The sequence below is a fragment of the Sphaerodactylus townsendi genome, linkage group LG10 (assembly GCF_021028975.2).
Source record: "Sphaerodactylus townsendi isolate TG3544 linkage group LG10, MPM_Stown_v2.3, whole genome shotgun sequence".
NCBI lineage: Eukaryota > Metazoa > Chordata > Lepidosauria > Squamata > Sphaerodactylidae > Sphaerodactylus > Sphaerodactylus townsendi.
In genome coordinates, this window is record NC_059434.1 from 71,585,553 (window position 1) to 71,612,613 (window position 27,061).

A 27,061-nucleotide genomic window follows, 5' to 3' on the forward strand; every position below is an offset into this window, starting at 1 on the left:
GGTATATACCGGCTGCTCGAGGATGAATAGGTTTGTGTACCTGACAGGATGTAGGAGCATGGGTCCATACTTCATAGTCTGAGTGACTAACGTAGATTCCGCCATTGCCGTGGAATGTACAGCTGGGTCAGAGATCTGAGTTGCTACAGTATTTGTCTTAGGTTGGCTTCTTCTTTGTTTAGATATGTTTCCCTCCAGCCCAGCAGTAGCTGGGGCGCAGAATTCCGGAGAACCAGTTTTTAGCCTTGACCTTAATGCAACAATAATTGTAAGACACCACACACAAACAATGCTAACTGGATTTTTTTACAATATTACCCAACATATTGTTGCTAATAATTGCTCAAAGAATTTCTGGAAGAGATAGCACGTGCTTATGGCAACTGCCCTGTTTTACTCTTCTGGGGTAAAACATTCATCACTGGTGCTTTCTCAGCTTGTGAGAATCTCAATGTTCACTCCCTGCAACCATCTTTAAACTTCACTTATGGTCAGAGCCCTTAGGGGATGGGGCGGTCTACAAATACAATAATAAATAAATAAATAAAATAGTAGGGACTATTGTGAGACTGGGTCATATGATATATCTAGATTCCTTTCACAGAGAATGATCCTTGAGCAAAGGAGAGGAAACTAAGGCATTTTTCTTTGGCTGTGTGTACGTTTCATTGGACTTGAAATACCAGTTTTCCTATACCAAGTTAGATGTCAATAACATTCATTATCATGTACAAAGAAGAGTCATTGAAGACTAGGGACTGGATCCAAATTAAACTGGCAAACTTCTGCTGACTCCACCTCCAGTGGAAAGAAAGAAAATTCCATTCTGGCACTGGAAAATTTTAATCTGGATCCATCACTTGGATTTACAAATGCACACAAACTGAGCTTTCCTTATTATTCACAGCTTACGGTTAAACTCACATATCTAATGCTGTCACTGACTATCGCTGCCACCTTGTGGAGTAGACAGGAACATATCTAGAAGCAGAAACAGTCAAGAAACATCTTGAATTTGCCTTTTAAAAGGCTCAGACTAGATGTTTCATGAATGCTATTGACATCTAACTTTGTATAGGAAAACTAATATTTCAAGTTCAGTGACAAGTATACACAACCTAATAAAAATGTTTATACCACACAGGACAACATTATAGGCCTCACTTTTTGTAGCTAAAAGGCTCAGGGCCTGACCGGGATGGCCCAGGCGACCCTGGTCTTGTCAGATCTCAGAGGTCGATTCGGCACTTGCGTTATTGACCTAAGTTCGAGCTGTGTTCGACATAAGTGCTCCGCACAACCACTGGGATCGACATGGTTTTGTACCAGCTTCGCCCCGTGTAACGGTCAAATTTCCGACTCCAGTTGGGAACTACTACTTTTTCAGGGAACCACGCTCAAACAGCTCGATTCCAGTAAAGTGCGGAATCTCTGGTGCCAGGAGTCCCCCATTCAGCCAATCACAGCTGAGTGTTTCGGGCATGCTGGCCAATCAAAAAACGCCACCTTCGTCCCTCCATTCCTGTGGCAGTTTTTTAATAATGTGTGTGGGGATAGACGGAACATGGCCGTAGAACAGTAACCAATCGGAACGGAGCGGCGAAGAGGCACAGGATGATTCTGCCCTCCGAGCTGGGATCAAGCTGGTTGCAGTGGGGAACAACAATGGCTTCGACCTAGGTTAGTACCCTTCTCAGGGAACTGGGTCGAACCTATTTTACTTGTGTGCGGAATCGCTCAGAAGCTAAGCAAGGTCAACCCTGGCTAGTATTTGGATGGGAGCCCTCCAAGAAATACCAGGGTTGTGACGTGGAGACAGGCAATGGCAAACCATCTCTAAGCGTCCTTTGCCTTGAAGACCCTATGGGGTCCCCATTTCAGCTTTTTGATGACAAAATAAAATGCTCAGAATCAGTTTTTATGAACCCTGGAGACCATTTAAAAGAGATTAAACAAAATGTTCATGTCTAAGTCACACTGAGCTTTTGAGAAGGGGAAATATTCCTGTTGCACCCGAAACGGCACACCAAGTTCAGTAATGCCAGAGACCCACTCTCATGAATGGCACTCAAAAGAAGAGAGGCTATACGTGGTAGGAGAAAGTAAGAAGGGACAGAGATATTGGACAGAAGAATTAAAAAGGCCCAGAGCTTTCAACCTCCTCCAATCAAATTTATCAGGCATTTAACCACTTTTAAGACTTCATAATGCATTATTACATTGTTAACATATGTTTTAAAGAAACTGTGACAAATGTGGCAAAAAAGCTACCTATTGTAAGTAGATGCCATTTTGGACACAATGGCTACTTGACAATCGATATTTAAAATACGAACTGAAGCGGGTGGATGAGGTGCACATTTGGGCAACGCTTCCAGAGGATTGCTGAGAAAAATGCTTCTAAAAAATAGGAGAACATTTGCAAAGTGAAATGACAACATACAAGTTGTACGGTAAGCATTACATTTAACAGCTATCCCAATAATCACATATTTGTGCATCCTAAAGCTTTCATTATGCTTTCATTTAAACTGTCCGTTATCACAGGCAATACAGAAGACAGTATCTCTGTATTCTGTAGCATCTGTGGCCATTTGGCATTGTGAACTAGATTTTTATTTACATTATTTGCAGTTCATCTTTCTCACTTGGACTCAAGGTCCAAGATGAAACTTTGGTATGTCCTGGAAGGCAAGAACTAGGAGTCTACTAATACAAATTGTATTATTTGGTGGAATAAATAGTTCCTGCAACAGACGAACCAATGATGGATTTTGCGGTTATAGAAAGTTTTTTTTTTGGGGGGGGGGGGGTCATAAGTGTACAAGTACTTTTATGTTTTTTCATACCCAAATACTTAGGTATGGCAGCAAATTCTTTTCAAGTAGAACACTATTACTGTAGACATTGCTAGATATTAGTAATTAAGGGACCGTTATGTTTTAATATGGGAAGCAAGAGATTGGTTGAAAGGGTTTCAATTTGTCTTCAACATCTGTCAAGTCAACTGTGTACTTGGGATAGAGCTAGGATGCAGTATCTTCAGGTTAATCCTAAGAGTTCATCCAAGTCTAGTGAAGTCAGGGATCTTAGAAGAGCATATCTCTGTTTAGGATTGAACTGCTAAACCCATCACTTTTCAGAATTGGTAGCTATAAAGAATGACATGTCACATCAGTATTAATTTGACTTGGGCCTCTGCAGAACTTATTTTGCCATCATAAGCATAAGCATTTTATTGTCATTGTGCACACACAACAAAATTTACAACAGCATTCCTCGATGCACACAATTTCAGACTCATACCCCATCCTCACTTTCCCCTTCCTCCACCCATCCTTACACAGCCCCAAATACATCAACAGGAAGCCACGGAGTTCAGCATAGCCACAGCTCTAGAGTAGAAGCTGTCTCTAAGCCTCTTTGTCCTAGTTTTTATAGACCTGCATCGTCTGCCAGATGGTAACAGTTCAAAAAGAGAGTGTGCTGGATGAGACGAGTCTCTCAGAATATTTTGGGCTTTCTTTAGGCTTCGGGAATTATAGAGTTCTTCCAAGGAGGGGAGAGAGTAGCAGTGAAAAATATATAGGAACAAGATTCCAATATTTCTAAAATAATTTTGTATACTATATTACCTCTTCCATATGAGTCTAAATGGGTGTCTTGCCATTCCTGGTTACTAAAATTAATTCATACATATAATTTAAAGTGTCCAAAATATAGAGTTGGTAAGTGTTTCTATCACCCAGCCCAGTTCTTCTAGGGGAGGGAAATCAAGTTGTAGGATTGTCTGCTTTGCCAAGTACAACATAAAATAAACTTCACAACAAGCACTGTTGCTCCTACTTGCTCGTGCTTCTGAATTATCTGCATGAATAAATTGTGGTGACCTATTTTTCCATTAAAGTAGCAGAAAAAGTAAAAAGAAAAGAAAATCAGTGCACAAAAGCAAATAACAGATTACCTCCTGCAAGATGAAGAAGAAAGATTAGTCCCACAAAGTTTGGCAGAAGGAACAGTGGCAAGAGACGGCTCTGTGATCATAGGAATAGTTGAACTTGCTTCTGTCCTGGTAGATGGCCATTTGTTCAATTTTCCAAAATAAGAGAATAAATCTAGATTTGCTTTGTTGACACCACATCCACAAAGTAGTGTAATTTACGTCATATTTGTGTGCAAAAGTAGGAAGCGTGTTACAATATGCAGTGCTTTATTGTACCTGGTTGCTTTTCTAGCAATCATTTGAAGTGTTCAAAAACGGAGTAGGCAAATTATAACTCCAACAATTTGGGAACACTTTAAACCTTCTGATTTTGTCAGAATTAAATTTCTGAAAGTGATTTCGAAATACTGGAAAGTTTTTAAGAAAAATGGTGCAGGAGTCAGATCTTGTCATAAGTCACTAGATGGGCCATGTTTTTCAGGTCTAAAAGGAGCATATATTGCTTAGATCAGGGGTAGGGAACCTGCGGCTCTCCAGATGTTCAGGAACTACAATTCCCATCAGCCTCTGTCAGCATGGCCAATTGGCCAATTGCTCCTACTGTTACTGCCTTTTCTACCATGCCCAACTAACTGCCTCTCACAATTCTTGTGTGTGTGGAGCTGCACTAACAGGAGGGCTAGAAGACCACAAAGTCACATGTAGGGGTGTGATTAGATTACATGCTTAGCAGTTTTCAGTTTGAAAGAAAAGCAGTGACGTTTTAATTACACACACAGTCTAACAATAATCAATGTGATTAGCTGGCAGAAGTTATCACAAAGGAAATACTTATTTGTCCAGTGCAGGGGTAGGGAACCTGCGGCTCTCCAGATGTTCAGGAACTACAATTCCCATCAGCCTCTGTCAGCATGGCCAATTGGCCATGCTGGTAGGGGCTGATGGGAATTGTAGTTCCTGAACATCTGGAGAGCCGCAGGTTCCCTACCCCTGGTCCAGTGTGAAGCTATTACCACTAACTACTTGCTTTTAATGTTCTAAAAGGTCAGCAAAGAACATGCAAGATGACATCAGGACACAAATGAGTGTTCATAATACAGCTTTAATCTAGGATTGCCAACTCCCAGGTTTGGGAATACTTAGAGGCGGAGCCTGGAAGGTGGCACCTGGAAGGTGGCACCTGGAAGAAGGAGGTTTAGGGAGGAGAGGGGCCGCAGCAGGGTATAATGCAATGAAGTCCAACTTCTGAGGCAGCCATTTTCTCCAAAAGGAATGGAACAAATGTTTTAAATAGATGGATAAATAGATAATTAAATAATGTGATTTATGTAATCTGGAGATCTGCTGTACTTCTGGGAGTTCTCCAGCCCCTAATGGAGGTTGGTAACCCTATTTCAATCATGCCAGTGTGCTGTGAGAAACAAGGAATGAAGCAAACCTATCAGTTGATAACATTATAGTTGGCTGTTCTTCTGCAGAAGAGATCTCTCCAGTTTGGGTAGCTACTGAATGGGAATGTTGAGACTCCAATCCATTCATTAGATCTGTAAGCATGCTTTAGACATGATGATAATACAGGACACATATAGTTGATGCCACCAGACACAAATTCTAAGGCTCAATAATATTTAGGATTAAATTATCGTGGAAGTTGACAGCTTGAAGGCATGACATGGAACTATACAAACATGCTCAAAATTGCAGTAACAAAGTATAGCTATTTGAATAATATGAAACAGAATTATTTTTTTTTAGCGAGTCTTAGCTCCAGGTCAGAAAGATGAATTTAAGCAAGCAAAGAAATATATGCCACCTACAAAGAGGAAGATTATTATTATTTTATAATTAGCATATTTTGACATTTAAAGGCTCAGAGAGCATCAGCAATGATGACAAAATTGCCACTACAAAAGGAAGAAGTTACATATTCATGCCTGGATGAATGATTTTTTTTCTCCATTTTTATTCATGCATGCTAGTCAAGGATTTGCTTTGTCAAATTCTTTCTAAATCATTACAAAGTTTTAATACCCAACTCAAGATTCCCTTTTCAGGTATCTAAATTTCTATTTCAGTACTCCTATAGTGATTTAGTCACATTTATTTTTGCATTAAAAATGCATTCCTCATTGTACCCAAAACAAAGCAGACATTTCAGGCCACTGTAACCAGCCATCTCTACTTGAATAGTCAACCCACAGCTAAGGTTCCATTATTACTGTGAATTTCTAGAATAGAAATCCTGAGTAACAATTGCTGCTGAACTGAGCAAAACATAGAGATGCTGCTGCTCTAAGATAAAAAAGATAGATGGCAAAGAGGGACCACTGAGAGACAGAGAGATCAATGAGATTAAAAAAGATAGGAATAATTGACACCAATCAATTGGGGATTAGTCTATAGCTGTGGTCTCCAACCTTTCTTGAGAGCAGCAGTGGCATAGTGGTTAAGAGCAGGCAGGTTCCTCAACATCTGGAGGAACCAGGTTTGATTCCCCGCTCTGCTGCTTGAACTGTGGAGGCTTATCTGTGGAATTCAGATTAGCCTGTACACTCCCAGCTGGGTGACCTTGGGCTACGGAGCACTATGGAGCGCTCTCAGCCCCAACTACCTCACAGGGTGTTTGTTGTGAGGGGGGAAAGGAAAGGAGTTTGTAAGCCCCTATAGGAGAGAAAGGGGGGATATAAATCCAACTCCTTCTTCTTCTTTCCAAGACCATAGACACATTTGGAATTCTGGCATGGCACAGGAGGTGGTGCTAGTTACACAATGGTTGCCACAACTTAACATCAGTAACACAGTACAGATCCTTGTGCTGTGGTTGCAGCTGATGCCAAAGCAACATTTAAAAAAATCAGCACAGCCAATAAATCTCCAGCATTCCATCAGAAGCCTTGCTGGGCAAAGCCCTACCTACAGAGCTCCACCCACTTCCGTTTGTGGGTGCCAGAGAAGTTTGTGGGTGCCAGAGAAGATATCTGTGGGCATCATGGGGTCCATAAGCAACACATTGGAGACACCTGGTCTATGGGATTAGTAGGAGGGAAACAATGTATGCAGTAAATACAATGTATGCAGTAAAACTAAATTGTGCATCATCTGCACAATAACAAAATCTGCATTACATCAATATTTCTAGTTCAAAACTAACAGGATATCTAATGGATAACAGATGAGGCTGAACGAGTCTGCTTGCTATTAAAAATGTCCAACTCTTCTAGCAGAAAGGAAGAACACATCCAGGTGAGTGCCTGAGCTATCTGTTGCTTGAGCTATTTTTGCCAGAAAAAAAATCTGTCTTTTCTTGGACAACGCAAAAGTGATGACAACAAGTTATAAGCCTGGAAGCAATTGAGCAGTTTCCATTCCTTCAAAGCAACCAGAACAGCTGCAAGAATAGATCTTAGTGAGGGCAAGTCTCTATGACACACTGCCCAGTGCTACAGATCAAAGCGCCATGAGACTCAACAGCAATTTGAATTGGTATTTGGGAGGGGATGATGGGGTCCAGAGAAACGGGGGGGGGGGAGGACAGGTCAGAATTAATTCTGTGGATTGCAGGGGAAAAGGTGTGGGGTGGAATGGAGTGCAGGAAAAAAAATTAACAGAACTGCAGAAAATAGCTGCCACTGCAGAGAGAAAAACAACAGAGGGATTACAGAAAATGCTTAGTTACAATTTTAACAAAAATGCATTTCTAAAATTAACATAGTAATGTGGCTTTCTAGAATATGAAGAGTTGAGTTCAGCTGCCATGATCTGTACCATACCAACTTTTGTAAAAGAAACAATGCCCATCAGAAGACTGCAAAATTCAGCCTCATTGAGATCTCTCCCTTATGCCCATTTCAACTGTTCACTACTGTGGAAAACCAACAAGTTACGTTGGTAAACTATGTTTGCCAGATATTTATTATAAGAGCATGACAAACTGGATTAAAATTAACTCTGAACCCTGAAGCACAATGGTGTTTTTATGTTGTGCAGCTTCCATTCATTATTAAAGGTTTTTAACAGGAAATGTATTTTTATTGGGTGATGATATGTATAACCAAATAAACATTAATATGTCTCAGAGAAGTGGGAAGATCCTCAGCATTCTGAGAAGTTGGAGGATCCTCAACATTTCTATATTGTTTCTGAAATGGAATACACCTATCCTTGGGCATACATGAACAATTTCAAGCCTTATGGAAAATGTTTTACCATTGGACATTCCTTTAATTTCTAATCTATCTAGCTGGGGTTAAGTTTTCACAAACAATAATGTTCCCTAATTTGGATAACCCAGGCTAGCCTGATCTTATCAGATCTCAGAAGCTAAGCCCTGGTTGGTACTTGAATGGGAGACCACCAAGGAATACCAACATCATTATGAAGAGGAAGGCCGCCACTGTTGGTGTCTTGCCTTGAAAACCCTACTGAGTTGTCATAAGCTGGCTGCAACTTGACTGCACTTTACACATAGTGCTCATGTTATGGATAGATTACTGCAAAATAAAAGCTTCCAATGCAATTTACAGCGAAAGCCCAAATCAATCATAACATGGTAGATAAACACACTTTACAATGAATGGGATCCAATCAGCTTTTCAATGCAATGTTGGCAAATTCCCTTCCTTATTATACCCCCTGCCCCATGTGGCTTTTGCCAACACAGCCTTTTTGGTGGAAAAAAGGGACTCCTCTCCTCCCCTTTCCACCAGTAGCAAAGCTGGTTGGATATCTGTATGTACACAAATCAACAACAACAACAAAAAAGATATAATGTACTTTGATTTTAAAAATATGTACTTCAAATGATTTTGTAAACAGCCATTATATTGTCACACAATGAAATTATGTTGTTGAAACCTTAAATAATTTTTAAAAAGAAATGTAACAACTTTATGTCATTTCTGAACATTCTGTGTACTTATTGTAGACAACTACCCATGATGTAAGTATGCATGCATTAGGAGAGATGTGAGATTTTAACACTTGTGTTTAAACAAAGAAACAAGACATTATTCATAAATAAGTCAGATGGGATGAATTTCACAGGAGAAAGCGTGTGGATTGTGAAGAGGTGAAACTGTTTCATCACAACCAAAATTTATGTGTGTTAAAAAAGAACTCAACTTCTTAGAAAATCTACTAGTTGATGATAAAATTCTACCAGATCTTAGTTGTTTTACTGTTTGGCATAGTACACTACTACTTTTTACACACGTGGCTGTTAGTGTCACAAAAGTGAACAATTACCTCAGGTCTCCATTTTCTGTTTGACTTTCCCTGGAGATAGGTCAACAAACAGTGAACTACAAATATTGTCAAACTGTAATTCCATAAAGTAAAGAGCACAGAGGAAGCAGGGAGGATAGCATGGTATAGCCTAATCTTGCTAGGGATGTCATCAGTTACCTGTGACTTTGCACACACGAAAAGTATATAAGAGAGGACTGTCATACCATGTGACAATTCAAGCCAATACTTTATTTCATTTATATGATGTACAGATACAAACAAGATAATTTCCCTACAATAAGAAAAGCTGAAGTTCAGTTCAGATTTTTTTTTAAAAAATGCATGTGAATGAAAGCATTTCTAGATGAAATTGTTCGAAGAGGGCTGTTTTGAAAACATAGCTGTAAGATCTTACATTCTTTAATAAGAACCATCTTGTAATAAGATTGCTAGCCTGTCAACAGCACTCATGCGGGAAATCTATACAGATCTTTTCCAGAAAGTTTCAAAGAAAGAGGCATTCAAAAAAATACTAACTTAAAGACAACATTTATTAAATATTCTTCAAGCCTCACAAAGCATAAATTAATAACTGTGTTGTTATAATACATTATATTACAGAGTAATATGCATTATTGTACTGCTCGTTAAGTCAAAAATAAAAGAATTCTTCCTGTGATAAAGAAAACATCATACTATTTTCATTTGTTGTTTTACATGGCCCCATTCAGATGTTTGTGCTTGGGATCGAAAACAACCTCTCATATATACTCAAATGAAACAGCCGTATTATGCTTACATTGCTAAAATCCCTTTACCTCAAAAACTCCCTCTTCTTTTTTTTTCTTTTAAAACATTTACATCTCACTCCAGAATACACCGAATGAATTATAACGGTTTCAAACAAAGTTGTGTAGGAAAGCACAGTCCCTGTCCCCCCCCCCCCCACACGAGGGTTGGCTATCTCTGTTTCCCTCTCTGTTTCCTGTACTCTACCACTGGACTCAAGTTCCGCCGCTACTCTCATTGCCAGACAAGCCCCCTAATTGTTTTCCAAGCTATTTAGGAATATCGTAAGCCAATTTGGTGTTGCTTGTCTACATTAGGCATCTATTTAACACAACAGAACAAGTTTATCTCATTCTTTACATATCAGTAGGAAATTGTTAAAAAAGACAGAGTATAGAAAAGGCTAGAGTGTTCCTCTTAGTTAAAAGCTAGCATTTCCCCCCATTTCTTATGCAAAGCTTCTGGAAGAGAGAAAAAAGGAAGAAAAAGGGCACGTGCTTATTTTTGGAACTTGACAGGTCACTGGACATTAAGAACACGTGCTGAGACTCCATGGTGCCAGTCACGTAATTTTGTGTATCTGGGGCCTATGACGTGGATGGGAACCTTTTCCCTGCGGAAAGAAGTGATAGAAGACAGATAAGAAAGGAAAGAGGTTTCCAGTTCAACGATCCCCTTTCATGCAGGAACCCCATCATGTGGAAGTCATGCATTCTTTTTGCAGGCCCTTATCCCCCAGCTCAAAACTTATATGTTTCTTTTTTCATAAGATGGATTGGATGACATCATTCTATTTTATTCTATTTCAAACCACATGCAACCATGCTGCTAAGACAGAAGAAATTGGAACACTGGACAGAGTAATGCAAACATGCAAAATATTTCAATTCCAAAAGGAGGAACATGTAAAACTAGAAACAATTACTGCATCATGACTTGATAACCACAACTGGCAATACATTTTTGATGAAGTACAAGTAGAAAAATAGGACCCTACTTCTATCCAATAAATAGGTCCACAGTTCCCCACTTCCACTTTGCTAGAAAGCACAGAAGAAATGCTTCCAGACTTCATGGCTATGAAATTGTGAAAGCATGTGGGAAATCTTGCTGAAACCTCAGAAACGGGGTGTTGGTGGCTGAAGGACATCTGTGTCCTTCCCACTACCATGTTCAGAAAAATAGCTTTATCTCAAATGAGATTATGTGTGGAGACAGGCCAGAATGTATAAATTTGTATTTGATTAAGTTATAGAACCCAGGATTTGCAAAGAATCAAAATGGGAGCTTCTGTGTAAGTGACCAGCAAGCCTGCATTTTTGCAATAGGTCAAAAAGGCATGTTACCAGCAGCTTGCTAGTGACTATGCAAACAAGCAAGATAACATCTTTGACATCTTGGCACTGAGGGCCTACGTGACAGCAGACAGATGCAATTTTATTAGTTGGTTTTTGGGTTAGAAATGAATGTGATTAGTTAAATTACAAAGTGTTTTTCTATATAGTTAAATGAGCACAGAGAAATGATAAATGAGTGATTCATATTCACATGTATTAGTATTTTACTATAATTCTATTGTCTTAGAATCATTGTATAAGTCTTAGAATCATGTTTTAACATTTCAAACTGGGGAATTGTTAGAAACATTTCAAGCTGGGAAAAGTAAGTTTTATGATCCAATGGAATGCTGCATAGCCTAGGGATAGCTCTCTCTGGGAGAAACTTAGCAAAACGGGTTTTTCTTGGAGGAACAAGCTAGCTTTTATGGCAGTCCTTTGTATATGCATAGAGGCCATAAGCTAACAGCATGTAGCGTTTGAATACGTAGAAATATAGGCTGCCTTCATGTGACCAGTTCTGACCAATTAGATTCTTAAGGTATATGAATTGGTATAACACGTGGGAAACAAAAAAGGGGAGGACTTCCAGTGTGGACGTCTTTGCATCTACTACAAAAACTCAGGGTTTTCATATGCTGGGCATTGACTCTCAGCTTGAGAGGCCAACTAAAGGGCGCATGTCTCTCGTTTGAGAGCACCAGTGCCTCTCCCTCGGGAGAGGTCACCTTCTGTAACTTATCTGTATTCTGTAACATCTCTAAAAACTGCGGTTATACCTCACTTGAGGGGCACCAAGGGCTTGTCTCTTCGCCAAAGGGGAGAGTTCACATTTCATGTGAAACTAATTCTAAAATTCTGCTAAGTAAAACTGTCTGTTTGTTTTCTAATGTCAGATGTCTTTTGCTTTATTTCTAATTTTAAGTTTTTCTTAAAACTAACTCAGCTGTGTAGGACCAGAGAGCGGCCCTGGCCCCACATATGAATGTTAGCTCAGGTTACATAGTTTATGCTTACGGCACTTTTTTCTTCACAGAATTTGAATATTTTAGCACCTAATCTTTTATATAGCGGTATCTGACACATAAGTAAAATGTTCGTGCAATCAATATTTCCCAACAATTGGCACAAATATTCCTGCAAATGTAATATCAACCTTCACAACGTGATATTAGCTCAATAGTCGATAGTTAGAAAGCCTATTTCCTACAGTGCCAGGCTGCAGAAAATCTAATTAGTAAAAAAACTAGAAGCTGACCAAGCCATCATATCAAATTCAAAATTCATCTGTTCAGTATGATCTGTTCAGCATGATGGATATCTAACATTATTCCATTCTTAACAGCACTCATTCCAAACCAGCAACAGGTTCAGGCGCCAGCTAATTCCTAATGACAATCAGAGCAACAAGGCCTAGACCTCCATGAAGTTGGTGCAGCAATCGTCCTCTCACTACTATAATGTCAAATTTAATACTGAAGGTTCGAGTGGACGTGGCCCTTCCAGGGCAAGAGTATGACAGGCTTTGAGTTTTCTGTGCAAATATGATGGATCTTGTTAAAAAAAATCCACATGCACAAAGGCAAACCTTTCCCTAATGTTGCATATGGGGGTCCCTGTTACCCAGGAGCAGCAATTCAGGAGACATTTTGGGCTGCTTGGAAGGGGCACTTGCATTTCTGCGCATGGAATTTCGGCAGAATTCAATCCAATGTGTTCATATTGCCCCAGGGTAGAAAAAGCAACTGTAACTGCCCATCTGTTTTTAGGCAAAACATTTTAGGATAATTAGGATAATATTTTTGTTAGTTGGTTTAAAGGTTTTAAATTAGGATTTATATTTTTAAAGTTGAATGATGTTTAAATTATGCTGCAACCCGCCCAGAGTCCTGCGAGGATACGGTGGGATATAAATCCAACAAATAAATAATAAATAAATAATTGGGGGCCAGAAATGGCATCTGAAGAAGTGAAACAGTGTCGCCATCTTCTAGAATTAGTATGACTGTTGATGTAGTTTTAACTGTTTTATTTACACTTGCTATATTTATGTGGAAATTTGTATTTTGTATTTGATTGCATGTTAGCCGCCCTGAGCCCAGCCATGGCTGGGAAAGGGTGGGATAGCAAGACCAATAAAATAAAATAAAAATTTCAAAGTGCTGGTTCAAAGTTCTTTTAAAGCCTTAAATGAAGGTGGGATCCAAAAGGGGGCGGGGCATTCCTGGGCAGGGCTGTGGTAAGGACGCAGCCGCTGCGCCGGTCCTTGGGCGGGAAAGGAATGCACACAGGCACAGGCTGCCACACATGCCGGTGCACCTCCTGCTAGACTGCTTCAAGTTCTGCACGCTACTGCTGAGAGGAGGGGCGTCACTAAGGCAAAAATCACGTGGCAAAATCCCCAATTAGTAACCCCCTCTCGGCACACACAAATAATTAGTAACCCACTCTCGGAAACCTGTGAGAACCTGCTGGATCCCACCTCTGCTTAAATGGCTTGTGATCAGGATACTTGAAGGTATGTCAAACTGTCCAGATCTTCTTCACAAGTACTACTTTCTGTGCCTCTGCCACAAGCGAGGCTCTTTTAGAGAAGGCTCTTTCAACAGTGGCCCTTCACCTACAAAATACCCTTCCTCTGGAGACTGCCCCTTGTGCATTTATTTTTCACCAGGTTTTTAACTGAGATGTTAATCATTTAAAATTGTTTTGCAGTCTGTTCGTAGGCTGAAAACTACTTTTACAACACTTGTTTTTGAGCTGCTAAATCCTTTATTATGTTTTATGTTCTGGCTAAGTTTTTAATGGTTAACTTCCGAGATGTGTTAAAGTTTTTATTACATATTCTTCTGAAACCCACCTTCAGCAGGTTCTCTGAAGAAGGGACACAGCCATTTTCAAAGTCAATAAAATAAACCTACACAACAAAGGCTGGCCATGTTTTAGAACTACGCCTCTGCTAAAAGGAAAAAGAGAATTCTACTTGCAACTAAGCAGCCAAGAACTTTAAAATATCAAGTAATTTGTCATATGAACACACTGTTATTTTCATGTCATCAGCTGAAAACAGACATGCTACAAGTCAAAACAATTTGTTAAAAACTTCAGATGTTTAACTTACTTTGTCTTTTTCGTATTTTCGGATTCTGGTTCTTTCACTGCAAAGACATGAGCTGTATTAGCTAACTTCTGCAAAACTGCTATATAACTTTTTACAACATTTTTCCAGTGATATAAAGGAACATCATACCTTTTTAATTTTCATGAAAGAGATAGATATCAAGTATCTGATCAAACCTCCTACAATATCTTATTTTAAACAGTCCTACCAGGTACACAACCTACCTTTTTGCTTTACATGCTGTTGATTTAATCACTGAACTGCTCTTTTCATCAGGAAAAAATTCCCCTATAGCTTAATCATGAACATTAATTAAAAGCCCTTTGTATAACCACTCTCTAAATGCTGATGAACTGCTATGCATGTTTTCTAACCAGCTTTTTAAAGAAAACGCTTTCAGCATTTTCAGGCTACTTTCAAAGGAGGAGAAATGTCATAAAAGCTGAATTTGATTATTAGATATTAAGTGGGTTGTGCCATGGTCAGGATTCTCACTTTTCAGTTTTATACTTGAATTTTTTACATTATTTTAGTGACAGAGAGAAATACATACTTGTGGGTTCTGTTTGCTGGACGTTGAGCTACTAAAAAGCTAAGGAAAAAGTCATGATTTTGGAATGTTTCAACATCCAGGTTATGGTTTTCTTTTAAGAATAAAGGTATTTCAGACATTTTCCTGGTTGTATATCTCCTATTAAAATCAGCACTAAATCAGTGCTATTAAAATCAGCACTAAAAATTAAAACTTCAGAAATAAATTCAAGGCAAAAATAAGTGTAATGCATTCCATCCCATTTGTTTTCCAAGATCATAGGGGAGCATACCCGATTCTCCCTCTCTCTTTTTATCCCTCAAAATCAGTCTTAGACACTCTGGCCGATTCCGCACGGCCACGGTGGGGGTTAGGTCGGCGTACATGACCCAACCCCCCTGGGACTGTTCGCATGAACGGTCCCAGAAACTACGGCGCCGCGCCGTCACCCAATCGATATACCTTCCCTGCGACCGTATGGCATGTCGCCGAGGCCAGGGGACACGCCCCCCTGCCCTGCGCAACTGCTCCGGAGTCGCAGGGCGGCGGGGTGTCCCCCAGCCTCATCGACGAGCCGGACGGTCGCAGGAACGGTAAGTCGATTGGGAAAGAGGGGAGGGATGGCACCTTCCAGCCACTGCCATTCGCACGGCAGTGGTTGGAAGCCGCTGTTTCCCAACAACCTCGCTCAGGGAGCGAGGTTGGGAAACAGCGGCTTCGAAGCAGTTGCGCCCCCCCCCCCCCATGCAAACAGCTCCCTGGGGATGGCATTTTTGCCGTTCCCAGGGCACTGTATTCAGCCCATGCGGAAAGGGCCTCTCAGTGAGCTCAGTGACAGGAGACTGGAACCCAGGTCTTCCAAATTCTAATCCACTTATCTAAACCCATCCCTGATGTAAGGTTTGAAATGTTTAAGCAGGAACAGAATATATTTTAAAAACGCATCAAAGCATTAATTATACAATCCTGATTTTTCATTACAGGCCCAATATCTACTCACTATATTCAGTGCCTGTGACCTGTGCAAGGATTCGGAAAGAACGTGACTGAGTAGTTCCTGTCCTTGGGCGCCAATCCTCAGTATCCTCAATCAGTCGTTTCTTGCTGTGGTTGCTGTGAGTGGGTGGATGGTAAAATTCTGTATTTCGATATACAACATGCTTCCGTGGTGGACTAGTCCAAAGGAAAAGATATAAAACCAAAAGCAAGGTATTACTCCAAAAGAAGTATTCAGTGTTATTACACTGAATTAAGACTTTGTGGGGGGAAAAGAACAATAAATACATTTAGAATTTAAAGCTGCAAGCACCTGAGATTGAAGTCTACCTTGTTAAGATATTTAGGAGCCAAATATTTATCATGGGGATTATGTACAATTTACTAATAAATCTTACCTCAGGACATGCCTACAAGCGATCACACAGCAATAATAAACATATATGTCTCATCCAGTGGGTCAAAAAAAATGGCTTCCCAGAATCATTTCTGTTTTTAAAAATGGAGTGGGAAGGGATTGCTTTCCTTGCGGTCGGCAATCCTAATCCAAATCAGTTCCTCGTGTACCTGAGTATGGTTTAATAATCACTGGGAACTCTGGACAATGAACTTCTAATGGACATCTGGTTTGGCACCACATCTTGATTCACCCTTTAGCCTCTCAGTTCAGGTGACACATGCAAAGAATCCTATTCTGCCTACACTGGCCTTGAGTAGTAATAAGTAATGTTCCTTCCTCCAGATACAAGACATCTGTTTATTCAGACTGGGTCCCTGTCATGCAATTATTTACAAAGATTCCATTATACCCACTCCTGACTTCCACTGATCTTGCATAATCTTTAGACCTCCTTTGCCATTTCCCTCTAAAACTTATTGCTTCTGCAAATACATGAAGATACGCTTCTTCCACCAGCAGATGAGGATTCTTTACACATTAAGAGTTAATATAGAGTATGAGGTCCCCCTTTCAAAGTCACATTATAGAACTTTATACACCCCAAAAAGGTACAATTAGCAATTACCGCTTAGGTGGGTTTTTCCTTTTATGCATTTTAAAGGTTATGGAAGCAGAACAGAGTCCAGAAGGAAAGAAGAGCAAGTCCAGAAGGAAAGAAAGAGAAAAGAAGTCAAGATGAGAAGCACAGAAAACTGAAAACTCTTGTACTTCAACAAATCTACATGAAGGACTACACATTTGATTTTTGTTTAAATCAGTGGTCACTTGCCATAGCAACAAGCCTTACAAAGCAATGGCCTTGCCCACTTGCAGGTGCCACATTGGGGAACAATCCCCCAAAGAGCCACAGGTGTTATTTCACAGAACCCACATTTGCGTCCTGAGTCACTGAATGAGTATCACTGGTTCAAATGTTCCCATTTTTATCCTGGCTTTCTATATCAAGGTTGCCAAGGGCCACCATGTGTAAGCATGAGAACATTTTTTTAGCAAGGAAACAATTAGTACCATGTTCATCAGATACTGCTTACCTTGACCATAATCCAGACAAATTCAATGAAAGAACTATTCAGCACAGCAGGATTATGTTTCTTTTCTTGGGAAGTGATCTTATATGTCACCGGTTTCCTCTACTCTCATGGCATTGTGGGTTATGTGTATGCATAGATGGTATGAGTAAATATAGAGAGAGGCAGCAAACCATTAAATACCAGTGTTAGGAAGCAATGTCAGAGAAGGGCCATGTGCTCTATGTCCTGTTGTTGGCCATCCAGGGCAACCAGTGGACCATTTTATGAAACATAATGCTGTGATAGATGGATCACTGGCCTGATCCATCTAGGGCTCTTATTATCTTATGTATTTTGATGGTTTCTCTTCTGAAAAATCCACTGCATCTTGTCTTACAAACTCAAATATGTGGCTTTAATGCAATGTGGTATAGTAACAGCAGGTAGACTCTAATCTGGAGAACCGAGTTTGATTTCCCTATCCCTCCACATGAGCCGTCGACTCTTAAATGGTGAACTAGATTCATTTACCCACTCCTACATTCCTGCTGGGTGATCTTAGGCTAGTCACAGCTCATTCAGAACTCTCTCAGCCCCACCTACCTCACAAGGTGTCTGTTGTGGGGAGAGGAAGGGAAAGGAGTTTGTAAGTCCTTTGAGTCTCCTTACCAGAGAGAAGGGGAGTGGAAGAAATCCCATCTCTTCTTCTCTTCTGCTCTACATTCTCAAATTGAATAAAATTTGATATTTGTGTTTTCACTTTTGTAACCCAGAACATGATCTCCAAATACTTTTTGCCAAGTGAATTCAATAAGACATCTCCAATGACATATCATAAGACATATTATAATCCTTGAAAATAGGATATAACTGTCTTCCAGGAGCAGTTTAACACACAATGCAATTTTCACATAAAACTACAACAGAGGGGATCATCTTCCAAACAAATAAACTTATGTTGTCCACAAAAATCATTCCTAGTATCATTTTTGTAACTTATTCTTATTCAACTCTGTAGACCCATCCCAATAAAAAAGGAATCCTATGATGGAGAAGACGGGGATTATTAGGTTGGTGCAACAGGGAAACCAAGAGTTACTTGAAGAAAAAGGATAGCTAATTGATTAGTTTTGTTGCATATTGAGTTGTTATGGAGAATATGGCATTATTTGTGTGTGACAACAGTTACTTCGGTATTAAAAGGCAAACTATATTAGTGAAGTACTTACACTTCATCAGGGTTACTGAAGATGGAAAGACAACAGAAACACAGACAATGGAGGGAGATTCCAGTATGAAGTACAAATAGGAAACGAAGCAACAAGAGAAAGTTAATAGAAAATTGGCAAGTTAAAGGTGTATAGAAAGAAGTCACAAATATTTTTAATAGCAGACTTATTAAATTGTGAATGTCAACATGTTAGGGATGGTTTATACATGCCAGAAAACGAGGTGGTATAATGCTGAACATAATGAAATATATCAACTTTGGCTCACAGCAAATGAATTCCATCTCTGAATGTTCCTTTGCATCAACAATGTAAAGCAAGGAGAAAATTCTACTATCTTTCTTTGCTTGTTGTGCTGGCTTTCTGCTTTGACTGAGGGTGTTTCATTATCCTGCATTTGCAATGGTACAGTTTAGCCTGCCACCTGATTTCCAGTTCAATCAATCAAGACTGAGACCTTTTCCACATGCTCAGTTCACTCCTGATTTATTTGGCGGTCAATTCACAAGCACTCTTCTTCCACATGGCCGCCCTTCCTGTACACTTTCACAGTTTTTGAATCAGTTCACTTTCTTCCGCACATGCCTCTAATAACAAGGATTTTCAAGGGAGGGTACTGTTGTCATGGGTGATATCACAACACAACACACGTTTTTTAAAAATGGCACTAAAGTATCAGTGCAATGTCAGGTTCTCTGAATTCCAAGTTTTCATTTAAAAATAAAGGACGTCTCTTCGCACCATCCCACAGAGAGATATAAGAAAAAAGGCATAACTCTGAAAGAGAAAAGGCTAAAAACTTGCTTTTTAAAAAAAATGAAAATTGGGAATTTAGAGAACCTGCTTAAATTATCATTATAACACTACACCAATATTTTAGGGCCTTTAAAAAAAACTAAAATCACTTGTCTCCCAGGCCGAGCAGGGGCAGGGAAAGGTTTGACAATGACAAACATTGAAAAGTTGACTGGAGGAAGGCAGGACAAAGAAAACTGATAGAAACATTCCTCACCAGGGAAAAGTTGACTCAATATCAACCTCCAGAAAACAATTGGGGTAAAAATGGTTTCAAATGAACTGGGGGGGGGGGGGCAGGGAACCCCACAAAACACAAAATGGAATGAAAACAAAAATCACACTATTGTGTGAGGAAATCAGGGGATAAACCAAAGCAGTGTGGGCCAGAACCAACAGATAAAAAACCATGCAGAAAAGCCCTCAGTTGACAGTGAAGAGATCATTGGGTTTGTAAACTGAGCATAATTCTCATTGAAAGATGTTTCCAGCAGTTACCAAGTCTGGTAGCAAGATGGTGCCATAGGCAAAGATGAAGTTAAGGCACAATTGTTGATTCCAAAAATAGATAGGTTGATTAATGTGTTCAGTTCACACAAGCAAGTTAAATGAACAAGGGATAGCACAAAGGGGATACAGAGGTGTTCCCATGCAGAAAGTCATTTATAATTACTTTTACATAAATAGAAGCCTGCTTACAGTTGTGGTATATTTAGTAACACTTTTTCCTAATTAAAACCATTCCCACACTGGAATTTTTTAAAGTCTGAATTGTACTCATTAGATGTTAACACAACAGTACTGAGTATTGCTGCTGTTATCTTTTCCCTTTAATGCTCATGAAAGCCACTCAGATAGGAAATAACAGGGATATTACAAATATTTAATGTAATATAACATACGCCATACCCAGTGAAATGACAAACGCTTTTTAAAGCCAGAACTGTCTTGCAAAATTAAAATTTTGCAAACAGTTATACATGCAATTATGCAAAAGCACAGAAGCTTGACTCCACTCAAAAGCCATTGATACTAACTTTGTCACCGTTGTTTCCTGCAAAGGAAAAGAGTATTGAATGTGTTTATTGTGAAGGGATTTTACTAATTTACCCCAAGGTGACAGAGGACCATCAACATTCAGGTGCCATTTCAGCTTTTAACCAGCTATATGTTGGAACCTTAAGAGAAGTTTCACCCACTGAGGAGCGAAGCAAGAAGATTCTCACAATTCAGTTCGATGCAAAAACATTTTCATGCACAAGCAGACAAGACTGTGTACATAAAATCAAACTTGAACGCAGCCATTAAAAAGCAAACAACCTTTTTAATCCCCTGCTGCAGATTTGGATATAGTCAGTCAGGAGACTCACATTTTTTTCAAGATCTCACTACCCTACCGTGGGAAAGACATGGTTTACTTACTTGTATCCACAGCTTGGCCTCACATACTTGCTCACCCACCACCCACTTTAGAATTCCTTCCCAAACATCTTATTTGTTGATAAACCATAGTTTGCTGTTATATGTGAAGTAGCCAAACTGCTTAGCTACAGCTAAGCCTAGAAAGTAAAAGTGGGGCACAGGAGGGGATGGGGGGAAGGGAGATGAGTCTGCTTGTGAGCACAGAGCACATTCCTGATCCTCTATGCCAGTGGTTCTCAACCTGGGGGTCGAGACCTCTTTGGGGGTCAAACGACCCTTTCACAGGGGTCGCCTAAGACTCTCTGCATCAGTGTTCTCCATCTGTAAAATGGATAAATGTTAGGGTTGGGGGTCACCACAACATGAGTAACTGTATTAAAGTGTCGCGGCATTAGGAAGGTTGAAAACCACTGCTCTATGCTATGTAGCACTGGGAACATTATATATGAACTGATTCTGGGCATGTCATTTTTTCTCATGGTGAGGTAAATCTGCATCACATAAGAGGGGATGTAATCTCTGGTTCAGCTGAGACTAGAGAAAGCAAAAGCTTAAGATCACCACTTTTACCACTGCAATGAAAATATGGACAGTTCTAACCAACATTCAACTACAAGAATCTATTCACATACTTTGGTCGGAAGTGCATGTATATTTTACAGCTTTGAGTTAGAGAAGTCATTTTCTATAACAATGGCCCTTTCTGTACGGGGCCAAAAACAGCGGCCCAGGGACGGAAAACACCGATCCCTGGGGAGCTGTTCGCAGGGTTCACATTCTAACCCTGTGCGGCCCCGAGCGGCGTGAAGGTGCTGTTTTCCACCTCCCTTCCCGAGGGAGGTTTTTGGAAAGCACCGCCTTCCCGCCCCCCCCCCCCCACTCACCACGTCCTCCAGTGTCAGTCTGGAGGGCTGCTGAGACCCGCCCACACTGCCCTCCGACCCCTGGAGGTCCCTGGGCGGGTCCCTGCAGCCCTCCAGACCAACGCTGGAAGACGAGGTGAGTGGGGGGGGGGAATGCAGAAGAGGCAGCTCTCTTCTATGCCGGCCTCTGACTTGAGGGCAGCTCGCTTGCCTTTCCCATCTGAAGCAGGCCCTCCCCACCTCCACCCGGCATAATTTCTTTGGTGGAGAGAAAGCCCTTTCCTCATCTTGAGGAAAGGGCCAATTAAATTAAAGAATGTTGGTTTACACATACAAAGGGGCACCCCTTTTTCTCACTTTACATTTTCAGAATCTAACCTGGTCTACCTTTGCAGCAGAATGAAACAGAATTCTGAAGTAACAAGAAGTGCAAAATGCCGCATTTTTAATGCTCTCCATATCCAAGTAGCCTGCAAATACAGTGTCAGCACATTAGAGGGAAATGGTTCCCTAGCATGCTGTGAGAATTTTCCACACAGAGGGAATTATTACTATGAAGCAACAATGGAAAAGTGCAACCCCTCCTCTGCTGTTTCAAGTGGTGTTCTTTGTTCTTCTGTTTCAAGAGGAGTTCTCTGTTCTTCTGTTCCAAGTGGTGTTCTCTGCTACTTCCTCATCATTTCATTCTAACCCTATTGCATATGCTGACCAGGTTTGAGAGCACACAGTCCCCTGGATTAGTTTCCAGTTTCTGCAAGCAGTTATGCCAATACTTAGGACACAAAAGCAGGCAGCATTAGCTGCCTCTGCTTAATCTCAAAGTACACTGTATGTATAGAAGAGATGTGTTCCTTCGCATCATGTAAACAGATTGTATTACCACGGTCTAAATATATTTGTAAAAAGGGCAGTGTGCTATGCCTTGCTGTTTAATCAGCACTAGATCTTCATGTCTAAGCAAATTCTTGCCACACTAATAATTGCTTGAGCATCATTTGAAACCATAATATTTTCAGTGCAGCTAAGTCCAACAAGAGTGACTTTTTTTTACTCTACCAGATAACATCACTGGATTTATTCAAACGGAAACAAGGTTTCAGGATGGGTTTGAACAAACGATAGAAGTATGGTTATATGACCATCCAAATCACTCCGGTATTTCTAGTATTCTTCTGCTACCCTAGAGGGAAATCAGGGAAAACTATATTTTGCATTTTATAAGCTGTCTTGAATAGAAAGCAGCCGGGTACAAATATTTTAATAACTAAATAAATAATACACTTCCTAATATAGCACAGTGCCTAAAAGTAAACATATAGAGCTAAATAGTTTAATAATGTCAGTTTGCTATTTTAGGAGTTATTTAATCCTGCCACATTATTTATAACATGCATTTGGAACTTAGCATAGCATAGGAGCTAAGAGTATGTCAGGTCTTTCCTTGGTGCTCTGTTATGGATCCCACTTGTACAATGGGTCACCTGAGGAGGTCATAAAGGCTCGCACAGCTCTGTCATTCCACACAATGAGTCAAATGGAATTGTTCAGGAGGCCATTTTTGCAGAGAATATAGGATCAGAATTTGCACCTACATTTGACTAGCAGAAAAGGCCAGAATTTGCACCTAAAATTTGACAAGTAGAAAAGTATTTAATTTTCAATGTACTGTCGAAGGCTTTTTCAGTTCCAACAAGGCGATCAAGATAGCAGGAAAATATTACTTGTGTGCTGGTGGCATACATTCATTTTAGTTGCTATAAATTGTGTTATTTTCTAATGTCAATTTCGATAGCTAAACAGTAACTCTGGGATTTTATGTGACTTTGTAGCTGCAAAGGCCCACTTTCCTGGAAATCCACGGGTATATATTTCCTGGATTGCCAAAGGTATATTTATCCATTTGCTTGAAGTTGTCAGGAACTACTTCGTCCCGTTTTAGATTGCTAGACTATCATCTGTCCCTAAGAACAGTAACAATTGCTAGGCCATCTGTGCACCAAGAGCTGCATTGCAGGAAATCTGTTAAAGTAAATTTGCTGTCACAAAATAGGTTTATTCTACATGCAAAGGCCAAAGTTTTTCTTCCCCAAGGATAAATGAACTCACAGTTACAATTCTAGTGAGTTTTGCAAGCCTGGTTTGATATGTACAGGATGGGCTAACACTTTATCTTAGTAGTCAGTCTGTTTATTGTTCTTCTATTTTTACATAGGCGAGCACTGTATTGTTTACAGTCCCATAGGGTAACCATATTGGACTTGAATCTGACTGGTATACTGCTTACAGTTACTTTTAAAAATTCTTTTGAGTGATTAATGAGGCTCCTGATTTAGAAAAGCATAACCTGTTAAACAATCCCTCCACATCTGCTGAAAGTACTATCCAATGAAAACAAACTAATTACATACCGGTTCTGGTGGGTTTTCTGGGCTATGTGGCCGTGGTCTGGTGGATTATGTTCTGAACATTTCGCCTGGATCTTGTGGCTGGCATCTTCAGAGGTGTATCACAGAGGGAAGTCTGTTACACACTGTGTCCAGTGTGTAACAGACTTCCCTCTGTGTGTAACAGACTTCCCTCTGTGATACACCTCTGAAGATGCCAGCCACAGATGCAGGTGAAATGTTAGAATTAAATCCACCAGACCATGCACATAAAAAACCCACCAGGACTCAGACCAATCGACGTGAAAGCCTTCAACAATACAAAGTACATACCCTCAAAACATTCAAAATTAAGGATTTAAGACTTCTGACACAGACAAATTGCCCAGCTTGAATATAAAATTTCTTCATTTACAAGCTCTCATTCTAAAGCACTCATTCTAAGAATATTTTTACCCCAACACAATTCTATGTCCCATTTGCTAGATAAAATACAGGGAACTTATTCAGCATGTTGATCTCTTAATTAGAATATCATCAGATGCAGTTTGGGGTGAGGATGTCCAACTTATCAATAGCATGCAAGAGACCAAGGATAGCCAGCAGGATTTTTGTTCTCTCTTATAAGTAAATCTCCCTGCTAGCTCCACAGGGTAACTTCCCTTTCCTGACTGGTGACCACATTGGCAATAAAATACCCACATGTGGTTCAGATATTTGCCTGACCACTCAATCTGCAACTGTTCTACTGCCTGGTTATTTGCAGTTTCTGTCCCCTTCAATTTCACTGGATTGATCTGTGCCCTTAGTTCTCCAATAGCAGTTCTCCCCAGTAATAATTACAATAATTTAACTTCTTTCCTAGCTCCTGATCCTGTTTTGCATAGAACATGTCCTTGGCTACACCCGTTCTTTTCCATTCATCACAAAAACCCTCCCAAGTATGTTTATTCTGAAGCTGTAATCCTGAAAACTCTCCTGGGGACTTGCATTTGACAATCAAGCCTTTCAAGTACATTCAGTGACTCTGAACTAGCAAGTTACTTTAAATAGAGACATCTAACTATCCCTATATATTTTTAACTTTTTATTTAAACTTTGTGTATAATGACGTTTTCAAAAGAATAGAGTTTTACTGAATTAAAGGTTGGTTTAATTAAGATATTACTGAACAAGCTCTCTCTCTTCCCTCTCCATTTCTCAGTGTGTGATGTTAAAACCCTCACTGTGTAAACTAGTCACAGTCAAGGTTATTTCCTTTTCAGTCTCCTGTTACTGGTGAAGCAATTTTTCACAATTGCAGAGGAATCTTTAACCAAAGGTTTTCCATTGTGGGATACCGCCGTCTTTCCTTACAACAGTTAAATTGACAGCATAGTATAAACACATGTAATAGTTTGGGACTTCAAACAATGTATTTTCTATGGGGTTTATAACATAGACCAGGGGTAGGGAACCTGCGGCTCTCCAGATGTTCAGGAACTACAATTCCCATCAGCCCCTGTCCAATTGGCCATGCTGGCAGGGGCTGATGGGAATTGTAGTTCCTGAACATCTGGAGAGCCGCAGGTTCCCTACCCCTGACATAGACAAATAATAATATGATTTTTTTCTCCTTCAACACACCTCCTAACTAACTATATACAAAACTGAACTTAATTAGTCCCCAAAAAAGGCGTGATACAAGCTGTTTTAATAGTTATTCTACTCCTGTGAACTGCAATTGTGTCAGTAAAGATATCTCATACAAACAATCCTGTGAACTGGTTCTGGTGGGTTTTCCGGGCTGTGTGGCCGTGGTCTGGTGGACCTGTGAACTGTAGTTTTGTAAGTAAAGATATCTCATAGAACTGTCTGTAATGTCACCAGTCTGCCATACCTCAGTTTCTGTGGGGGGGAAACCGACAGAAGGCCAACAATTTTGTGGTGCAGATATACCCGGTTTCCAAAGGTGTCACCAATATACAGAAACTTTCATTCTCAAACATAACAAGATTGGCCAACAAAAACTGCCCAAGGAATACAACCACCCTCACAGCACGAAGCAGCAGCAATAGGGTAGCCGCATAGTGCAAGGCACCCTCTTATATTACTAGGTTAGGAATTATGGTTTTAAGTTAAATGCTTTAATCCTGCATTTGTATATTTATTTATTTATTGCTGTACACTGTCCTGAGCCTGGCTTTGCAGGGAACAGGTGAGGTATAAATAAAATAAAACAATTAAATAAAAAAATAACATTCCCTGAAACCACCTACCCATTTTGCTGCTCATTGTCAACCTGGTTCTCCTTCAATCCTCTTCGCTGCCCCTCTGCCACCTCCTGGGCATTTTCGTTGAACAGGGGTTGGACAGAGGTGTTCAAGGATGCATTGTATGTGGGCTGCCATGGGACATTAACTACAGCTTTAGCAGCGCCCAGCACAGGCGAGCTCTGGTCAGCATTAGATTTGGCATTAGCGTGCAGTCCCGAGGCCGAGAAAGGGGGAGGCATGAGAGTGGCTGGTGGTGGAGGGGACGCACGTGATGAAAAACTTGCATGGGCTGGAGTGAAGGCGGAGGACGGTGATGGGATGGAGGTGACCTTGGAAGATGACACAGCCCCAAATGGCCTTGGGGCCTTATTGAAGGCCGTGTTGGCTGTGGAGGAAACTTTGGGTGCGGCTGCAGATGCAATGGGCACAGGCTTAACTAATTCCGTAGGCTCTACCTATGTGAAACAAAAACACACAAGATACACACACGAAAAAAGCCACACACCCAAACAGCATGCAAAATACCGAAGCAACACTGCCATCTGTTTGTACATTAGTTGGATGACAGTGATGGGTTAAGCATAGGTGTCAAACTCGCGGCCCTCCAGATGTTAGGGACTACAGTTCCCATCATTCCCTGCCAGCATCATGCTGGCAGGGGATGATGGGAACTGTAGTCCATAGCATCTGGAGGGCTGC

At 40.3% G+C, this 27,061-nt stretch overlaps 1 protein-coding gene across 7 annotated transcripts in view; it reads right to left on the reverse strand.

Annotated features, from left to right (window-relative positions):
• The window catches only part of PDLIM5 (PDZ and LIM domain 5), a 151,703-nt gene that overhangs the window by 53,707 nt on the left and 70,935 nt on the right, over positions 1–27,061 (reverse strand). For 2 of the 7 annotated variants that reach the window (XM_048509010.1, XM_048509011.1), the window contains exons 5-8: positions 26,366–26,817; positions 16,970–16,987; positions 15,949–16,121; positions 14,417–14,453 (exon numbers count right to left, since the gene is read on the reverse strand). In XM_048509010.1, the coding sequence (XP_048364967.1) occupies positions 14,417–14,453; positions 15,949–16,121; positions 16,970–16,987; positions 26,366–26,817 (680 nt within the window). Of the gene's footprint in view, positions 1–14,416; positions 14,454–15,948; positions 16,122–16,969; positions 16,988–18,643; positions 18,659–20,475; positions 20,493–26,365; positions 26,818–27,061 lie in introns of all 7 variants that reach the window. The other 5 variants (XM_048509014.1, XM_048509015.1, XM_048509016.1 and 2 more) reach the window with 5 other exon arrangements.